Source organism: Delphinapterus leucas, chromosome X, assembly GCF_059928025.1.
Source record: "Delphinapterus leucas isolate spDelLeu-1000000601 "Yukka" chromosome X, BTC_Dleu_Yukka2, whole genome shotgun sequence".
NCBI classification, from domain to species: domain Eukaryota; kingdom Metazoa; phylum Chordata; class Mammalia; order Artiodactyla; family Monodontidae; genus Delphinapterus; species Delphinapterus leucas.
In genome coordinates this window covers 24,487,095-24,496,386 of record NC_143150.1, presented here as the reverse complement: position 1 = coordinate 24,496,386, position 9,292 = coordinate 24,487,095, and the positions used below count along the sequence as shown (strand labels likewise).

Below are 9,292 nucleotides of genomic sequence, written 5' to 3'. Positions count from 1 at the left end.
CATATAATAGATGATCCAATGGTGAAAATAAACTAAATAGATACATACACATATCATTAGAAGATTGTAATTACATAATGTTGAGTAAAAAAAGAACAAATTGCTGAATAAATTCAGTATATAATTTATGTAAATTTTGTAATGCACTCAAAATTAATAAAAGTCATTCTGTATATTATAGATGGAAACATTTATATGTATGGACTGACTCTGGATATAACTCAGCATCTTACCACCTCTTATGACCTGGAGCAAATTATTTAATTATTCCTTTGTAAAGTGATCATCCGTAAAATGTGGATTACTATGAGGGTTAAGTAAGCAAATCTTTGGAAAGTGTTAACTGTCTAGCACATGCTAAGTACTTAAGAATTTGTTAAGTAAATATAAATAGATAACAGTATAAAACTTGAACTGGACAGATACTTGCTGAACTGTTATAGTGAGTGTTTACCTCTGGGGAGGTGAGAAGGTAATTTATAGCGTTCAAGGAGGGCTTCTACTTCATCCATGGTTTTACTTTCAGTTAATTCTAGAAGGTAGAAACATGAGTTTTTGTTACATTATGTGTACATTTTGTCATTTTAAAAATTATAAGTCAGGAAATACATTTAAAATGACCATTATAGAAGTATCTTGATCCTTAAAAATCAGAGTGTTTTACTATATGATCTTTAATGTATAGACCTACACCTACCTATTCTTGACCATATATTCTGTAGGTGTATACTCATAATAACAGATGAATAAATTGTCATATTTATTTACCATTTTCTTTTTCTTTATAAGAAGTAACCTTAGGAAAAGCTTAATTGGTAGTATAGATTCTGAAAGGTGGTCACTTCCGTCATCTGATTTCCCATAAGCGCTGCATAATGAACAGTATACACTTTGTACCTTGATATTTGACATTTACAATGTCAGAACTAATTGCTATTATCTGAGCAGCAACTCAAAATATTGAGGTAAAATGAAGACTTGGTTATTACTTAGATTTGAAGTTTTGAGATTTTTTAAAATGTTTATATATTCTCAAAGAATGGTGGTGCCAAGTTATCATTCATTACTCAAAGCTCATACCAGCAAATTGGAAAAAATACAATAATAACAGATGCCGGGGGTGACTGCAGTGCTCTGCCATTAGTTTGACTTGTGTTTTTCATTTTGAGACTGGGTGAATCACCCAGAGAGAGTTATAACGTAAAACAAAGAAGATTCAAGATTTTAATAAGACATTACCTTGAGCTCCTCACGTTGAAGATAGTTTATCTCTGTCTGGAGCAAGTGTTTATATATGTGAACACTCACACAAAGATAGAGACCCCAATAAACAGGCATAGTAATGAAATCCCTTTGCAAGTGAAGATGAAATAATGGCTACTACTTATGTATATAGATGTGACACAAGGATCATTATTCTATTGAGATCTTGAAGGTCAAATATCTGTCTCTATCTAATGCTCCTTCTCAGCAGAAGGTTCTGATCCTACTATGATGTCTCTGCTTCTTTGCTTATGGGAAGTTGCCTTTTAAAAAGGGAATTATTTAATGCATGATTTTAGTCTTTTATCTTCTTCTATAGAGAATATTTATTTGGTTTTCCAGAACAATATTGTATTCTCAGGTTGCCAAATTGAAAACAGCTAGATGGGCTGGCTGAGGAAGATTATTACTGTTAACAGTTGGTGGTTTGGTCCACATTAGTCTAAATCACTGGTTTGAATGATTCTCAATGAATCGACTCATTTATAGTTATATCAATCAGCTATTATATTGTGTGTCAATATCATGAGTAATTACTGGGTAAAACCTAGTGAAAAGCAAGACAAATGAGCAAATTTATGTATTATATCTCAGTTTTGCTTTATATTCCCAATGTTAAATATTTGTGATATTTAATCCTTTGTAAGTGAAAGTGTCTAGATTTCAGAAGACCTCTGATTAACCATAGGGAAGTATGTGCAGCAAATATGTTCCCACGCGTTAACAGTGCTCAAGTCCTAATATTGAGGAAAAAAAAGACTTTATGAATTATGTTTCTCCCCCATCTGTGACTATAGACTCAATACACCTTTTAAAAGTTCTTAGTGATTATTTTTCTCCTAGCCTCCTATAAATAATAAAACCTCATCAGAAATTAAATGAATTATAGTGTAGGACTGGCCTTATTATCAGTTAAGGTTATCAGAGAAGGGAATGGATTTAAGTGTTACAGCAATTACTGAGAATATACCTTGGTCTATTCCAAAGCTAAAATTCACCTCTCCCCTATAATTATAGTTGGGAATGTGGAGCTAGAGAAGATTAATGGACATTTAGGTGTCAAGACTCAAACTAAAATTGTGGCATATAATAAGCAGGATGTTTTGGGGGAAAAAATGAGTATCCAAAAAAACTGAAAGTCTCTAGTGTTAGAGGTTCTTCAAATTAGCCTCTGGCTATGAATTATATATATATATGTATATATAATTCATATATATATTATATTATAATTATTATTATAACATATTATAATTTTAACCAGGAAAGGCTAAAGTACAACACAGATTCTTGAAATTGGTAGGTGCTGGGTCATGTCTTCTCTTTGCTCCGCATCTGGATCGGGAACATTTAATCACTATTCTGCAGACACTGTGAGGTAGTGCCTATGTAGCTCTCACCCTACTTGTCCAAAATCAACTGGTTTGAGGAGATGAGAAGAGGTAAATAGAAAACCAGTCTGTCAGGTATTAATGGGACCAAGGGTCCCATGGTCAATTTTGAAACACACTGAAATCTTTATCCTTCTTGGAGAGCATGCAGTTGATTACTATTGCAACTGTTCTGGCAAAAGGCCTCCGTGGACTTCCACATTACATGAAAACGAATTTGTCTCACCTTTAGCGTCTTGCTGCATTGAGCACCATTGATCATTTCCTCCTCCTCCCCTCTCCAACCAGGCCTTTTAAAATGTGTCTTCATTGTTTTTTTCCCCTTATGTTTACTAAAGAAATACATGTCAGTACAGACTGTTCAAATATTACATAAATATATAAAATAAGAAAAAAGTCCCCTATTATACCATCTCTTAGAGACATACAGTTAACGCTTTTGTATATATTCTTATATATACTGTATGCTTATTCCTCTCATCTTCCTCCTCCTAGTTGAAACAAAAATGGGATTATAGTATGCCTCTGGTTTGCAATTTTCTTATTTCATCTAACATTATCAAGGCTACTTCTCCATGTCAGTAAATAATCAACTCCAGAATTGTCTAGTATTCCATCATTTGGAGAAGGGTCCAGCTAGCCAAGCCCATCCATGGACAGTTCTCCAACTGTGCTTGCCGTTTCAAAAATCACTCCTGCTATTGATGCTCTTTTGGATTTCTTTTTTTTTTTTTACAGTCATATCATCTGCAAATAATTATAACTTCTTTCTTTTCCAATATTTATACTTTTTATTTTCCTATCTTTTAAAACTGCCATATCTGGAATTTTTATAATAATATTAAATACTGGTGATGATTTTTAGAATCCTTGTTTTGTTCCTTACTTTCATAGGAATTCCTCTGTGAGGAATTTTATTGTTCTATTTAACTCTATTCAATGTTGTACCATTAAAGAAGACTATGGTTCAGGTTTGAAACACAACACACGTACACACTCACCATGTGAAGATTATATTTCTTCATACTTTACTAAGGACTTTATCAGAATTGTAGTAGGGTTTTATTAAATTATTTATTAGAATTTATTAACATGAGCATGTGTCTTATTTGACCTGTTAATATGATACATTGAAATAATAGATTTCTCAATAGTGAACACGCTTTGCATTCAAGGAACTAGCTCCACTTTGCCAGGGTATGGTTTCCTTTTAATACACTGATGGATTATATTCAGTGTTTTTAAAAGATACATTTCATTTATTTATCTATATATGTAAAACTGGTCTCTTCTCATTTTGCACAATTATAGTCAGGTTTTTTATTAATACTATGCTGGCCTCATATAGGAAAGAGTAAACTTTTCTCTTTGGGCCCTGAAGTGGCTCAAAATGAAATATTCCTTGACATCAGGCTGAGCATGCCTATTGTTTATATGTTTATGTGTGTGATTTTCTTGGAGGAAAGGGAAGATTAAACAAGATAGCATTCACAGTTTTCTGTTCTTGTTTCTCATTTCTTCTGGAAAAAGTTTAGTTATTTGTATCTTCTGATAATTTCTTCACTCAGATTTTACAGTTACCTGCCTTATAAATAAATCTGTGCCTGTGGTTATTTTTTCTTTTTCACCTCTAATTCTCTGTATTTGTGCTTTTGTGATCGTGATGCTGAGGAAAAGAGCATCCTCTCCTGGACACCCCATTTGTCCTTTGGTAGAATGGGAAAAGTGGCAGAGACCTGCACCTGTGGGATTGAGGCAGGAACTCAAACACAGGCTAGTAGCAGCTGGTGTTGAGGTGATACTCCACCTCTGTGAGGCTGCCAGGGCTTTGGCATGACTGCCAGGCATACTGGTGCCAGCAGTAAAACTGGTCTTTTGTGACTGAGGTGGAGACTCAAAAGTTACTGTAATTATAAAATAATTAGAAATATTTGTTGTCTCATGCTGATGAGGTCATGGCATTTGAGTAAAATAAGCCTCTTCTATTTTACATTCCCCCCCCCCTTTTATAGGCTCTTCTATTCTGCTTGCCCCTAAAAGGGAGCGTTTTCCAGCGTTTCATATCATTCACCTTCCCAGCAGTGAGAAATCTCATTCTGGAATATATAACCAGTTCTTCACTGGGTGTGTTCTCCTGATGCCAAATAGGCACCACAAATTCAACATGTCCGCAATTGAGTTAATCACCCTCCACGTGTGTCATCTGTGGCTATATTTTCTATATTCATTTGTTGCCACTATTCACTTGCATTCAATCTCAGAGCCTTAGAGTCCACCTAAATTCTTTGGCTTTCTTCACCCTTCACGTGAAATACCAAATACTGCTTGTTCACTTAATTTTTCCCTCATTTTTCTAATACCTTCCTCCCTCTCCACACTTACCTCAAATATCCTAGCGCAGGCTCTCATCATCTCCTTCTTGGATTTTCTTCAGTGACATGTGATGCATTGAATACAAGAGAAACCAGGGTGCAATAAACCAGGAAACGCTACTAGCTCCAGCTAAGCATTTAAGAAATGTAGTCTTTTATAATCCATCTGCAGATATGTGAACCTGAACTGTAGGTGTTCGCTGCCTTTGGTTTGACAGTATTTTTATTGCTTGCCCTCATTTCCTCATATTCTTGATCTTTGTTTCAGAACCTACTTGGTACTCTGACCACAAATCTAGTTAACTCAGCCACAGTGGCTTAGAAACAAAGGATCAAGATCAAGTGGATATCTGATTGGCAAAGAGCACAGAATTTGATGATACACTGTTGGCAAGAGTGTGGTAAAGCAGGCTTGCATACATTACTTATGGGAGGTTAAGTTGATAGGACCTCTTTGGAGGGTAATTTGGCAATGGCTATTAAATATAAAATTGACCCAGCAATTTCATTTCTAGGAATTTATCCCTGCAGATACACTTACACATGTGCATAAAGATGTATGCACCTAAGTAATCATTGCAGAACAGTTCATAGTAACAGAAAATAAGAACCAATATAAATGCTCATCAAAAGTGTAATGAAGAAATAAAATATGTTCCAGCCATATTTTAGGGAATAATATACAATTAAAATGAATTAGGTAGATATGTATGAGAAAGACTCTAAGGTTTTGTGATAAAAAAGGCACAGGTATGTAAAACATGTGCTACCATTTGTGTAAAAGTTGCATACACACATACATATGTGTTTATATATGTATAGACTATCTCTAAATGGATAGACACACAAGATGTACTGCCTTTGAGCTATGGGCAGATCAGGGAACTTGGGGTATGACACTCACTTTTCACTATACACCTTTTATAAAGTATGATTCTTTTTTCATATGCAAGTATTACTTAAGTTAAAATAAAACAAAACAAAAATAGAGACCAAGTGGGAAGTCTTGATAGATGTAGTTTAAAATATATGAAATATCTGCATATGTAAAATGGCATACATCTATGCCTTTTCCTCACATGGGAAGTAACATATACATATACACAAATATACAGTATATGTGAGTAGGTGGTTATAAGCACAATATGTATGTTTGTGTAAATGAAAAACAGTGTGTTAAATCATCTTAAAAGCACAAGACCCCTAACTGTCCTAACCTGTAGCAAGTATATTTAGATAAGGTATTGAAGATGTCATTGAATGTTTTAACCCATAATAGAATAAGTTTGCTGTTCAAAAACAAATGTACAGAGTACTGTATGCATAGGTGATATTTCAGCTTCAGTTTCTCTCCTGGAAGATTTTGACTTTGATAAATATATTCCTAGAAGGACAATTAAGAAAAAGTAAAGTGTATGTTTAAGCATTCAAAAACTTTAGCCTAGCACTTAATTACTAAAATGCTGAATATGTTTTATTTTTTTTTCCTGCAATACATCATATACTCAATCCAGATAGAAGACTTATCCAGGTATACAATAAAAAATTGTCAACACCTGCATTGAGCACAACAGTCAGCCTTTCTCTGTAAATGGCTGCCTGGATAGTGTTACCTGAAATGTAAAGAAATGTTTACCCCAAAAAGTACCTCCCTGATTGTCCTGCCACATATAGGCCAGTTTCGATTAGCTCTTAAAATCTGTAGCATAAATGCTACCCAAGGAAGCAGGTCATAATATAGCAGATTTAAACAAGAAGGCTGAGGGCCTGGGGGTACCGATGCTAAATTTCTACTAAATAATCAAAACTGTGATTAATAGGATGAACATCATTGTAAGATTTCTTAACAAAGAGAACATATTTTAAAGTATTTTATACACCAACAATATACAAACAACAAACACTGAGTTTCCAACCTCCAAATGAAACATACCCCAAATGGTGGCAATCTAGAACTTGAAATGCATTTTCTAATTGGAGCAGGGCTATAAACCTGCTCTGTTACATGATGGGTTGTTCCTCAGACCAGCCCAAAAGACACTTTTTAGCACACATTTTCCAGAAATACATCTGAAATGTGTAAAAGACCTGAACATACTGTTGAACTATTGATAAAACTAAAGTACTAAATTGTTGTCGGAACCATGACTACATCAGCCAAGAGAAACAGCATATGTGAATCACTCAGAGAGAACACAGTTAAGGATTAGTCAAAATTCTTTGTAAGAGAGGCAAAAAAAAAAAAAAATGGTGCTATTGGAGGAGGTGCAGAAAAATCTGAAAGCCAAGTTTTGATTGCCCAAGAGACCACTTTTGCCTTCTGTTTCTTTCTCTCTCTTTGCCTAATACACTGAGCAGAGGTAAGTTGGGCCCTTTCCACCTGGAAGATAAAAGCCACACAGAGTAAAAGCACAAACACAGAGTGAAGGAGGAAAGCAAGAGGGGACTGGAAGGTGTATCTGGGCACTTTGAGGACACGGAGGCCATCCTTAGCTCCAGAGGCCGGCATAGTTCCCGTGGAGGCCAGAAGGGAGAGGCCCCCCAGCGACGAAGAGCTTCATCTCGGGCCAGTTGTAGCAGTGCGTGTAGAGCGCGTTGGGGAACTCGCCGATGCCACCGAAGTAGTTCACCCACAGGTCATCGTGGTTGAGCCAGCCTCTGCCACAGGTGAGCTTGAGCTTCCTCCCTGCGGGCCCCGGAGAGAAGTGCGGGCTGGCCGAGGCCCTCTCCTCCAGGAACCTCTGCGCGCGGATGTCATAGAAGAGCAGGGAGCCGTGGCCCGTGCCCACGGTGACGATGTGCTGGTAGAAGCTCAGGGAGCGCACACCCGTGCCGCCCTCTCGGGAGCACAGGGGCCGGATGTTCTGCTGGCGCTGCCGCGGATCCAGGAAGGAGACGTGGGACTGGGAGCCCACCGCGTACAGGGACAACTCGTCGCAGTAGGTCAGGCACACGTTCTCTCGGCAGTAGGGCAGCCTGATGGACAGCAGCCTGGACAGGTTGCTCTGGGCTTTCCACAGGTGGAAGTAGCCGTCCAGGGACACGGCTCCCAGCTCCTGGTTCTTGCCGCTGAAGGCCAGGGCCCGCACCTTGCGGTTACTGGGGTTGGTGCTGGCCCTGGGGATGGTCTCCACGTCCCTGGGACGGATGTGGGCGTACACGGGGAGGCCCGCGTCGTTGTGCCAGGCGATGCTGCCGTGGAACATGTCGGGGTCCATCTTCCAGAGCGCCACGGTGCCGTCGCGGGAGCCGCTCACGGCCACCGTGTCGCTCATCCAGGCGATGGCGAAGATCCAGTCCTTGTGGCCGTGGCGGTCGCCCAGGCACACGGGGTCCAGCGTGGGCAGCTGGTAGACGGCCAGGCTGTTGGGGTTCTCGCCCCCGGTGGCCAGAAGCGTCTTGGAGGGATTCAGCTGGATGGCGTGGATGCCGCAGCTCGGCTGGGCGCGGGCCGACCCGGGCCCGCGGTCCCGCATCAGGGGGATGCGCGTGATCTGGCCCGACTGCACGTCCACCACGAAGAGCGTGTTGCACTTGGTGCCGCACACCACCTGCCTGGCGTTCAGCCACTGCGACGCGAACACCTTGTTGAGGGTGCCCAGCGCCAGCTCGCGCTCCCTCAGCAGCTCGGGCAGCTTCTGCACCGCGTAGCCGCGCAGCTTGCCCTCGAAGTCCGGGAGCCCGGCGCGGCCCCGCGCCCCCACCTCGCGGCCCTTCAGGTAGTGCAGCAGCGAGCGCAGCGCCGCCGGCCGCTTGGGCTTCTTGGGAGGCAGCGGCCCGTCCCCATCCGCAGCCGCCGCCGAGCCCAGCGACGACGCCGCGAGCGCCGGCGCTTTCCGCTTCCTGCTACCTGTTTGCCTCGGGGCCATGGTGGGCGGCGGGCGAGTGGCGGCGGCGGGGACGGCTGCGTCGGCCGGCGGCCGGGGCGTCCGCGGGGCGCGGAGCCAACAGAGTCCGGGGCGCGGCGGCGACGGAGGCGAGGGCGGCCGGGCCGGACGAGGAGAGGTGGCCGGGGGGAGCGGAGCGCAGGCGGCGCGCGGCGGCTAGGGTGGCGGCGGCGCGAATCGAAGCGAGGGCGAGAAGCGCGGCCGGCGGCGCGGCGGGAGCGAAGTCGGTGTGGGACGAGGACGACGCGGGGGGCGAGTGTGAGGGGGCGGAGGCGGCGGGGGGAGCGGGCCTGGGGTGCCGGATAGCACACGCCGGACTGGGAGGGGTGGGATAGGTGCGGGAGCGAGGGGGGAAAGTGGAGCCCGCGAGGAGGGGGAGACT

General features: G+C 41.7%; 1 protein-coding gene across 1 annotated transcript; it reads right to left on the bottom strand.

The window, feature by feature from the left end:
- Nucleotides 1–7,410: 7,410 nt before the first annotated feature.
- Nucleotides 7,411–8,910, bottom strand: DCAF12L2 (DDB1 and CUL4 associated factor 12 like 2). The gene has a single exon (XM_022561528.2). The coding sequence runs from the start codon at nt 8,890–8,892 to the stop codon at nt 7,513–7,515; it is 1,380 nt and encodes a 459-aa protein (XP_022417236.1). The 5' UTR covers nt 8,893–8,910; the 3' UTR covers nt 7,411–7,512.
- Nucleotides 8,911–9,292: the final 382 nt, after the last annotated feature.

Bases quoted from the DNA above. Each gene is read 5' to 3' on its own strand.
- DCAF12L2 (XM_022561528.2), bottom strand. From the start codon at position 8,892: ATGGCCCCGAGGCAAACAGGTAGCAGGAAGCGGAAAGCGCCGGCGCTC.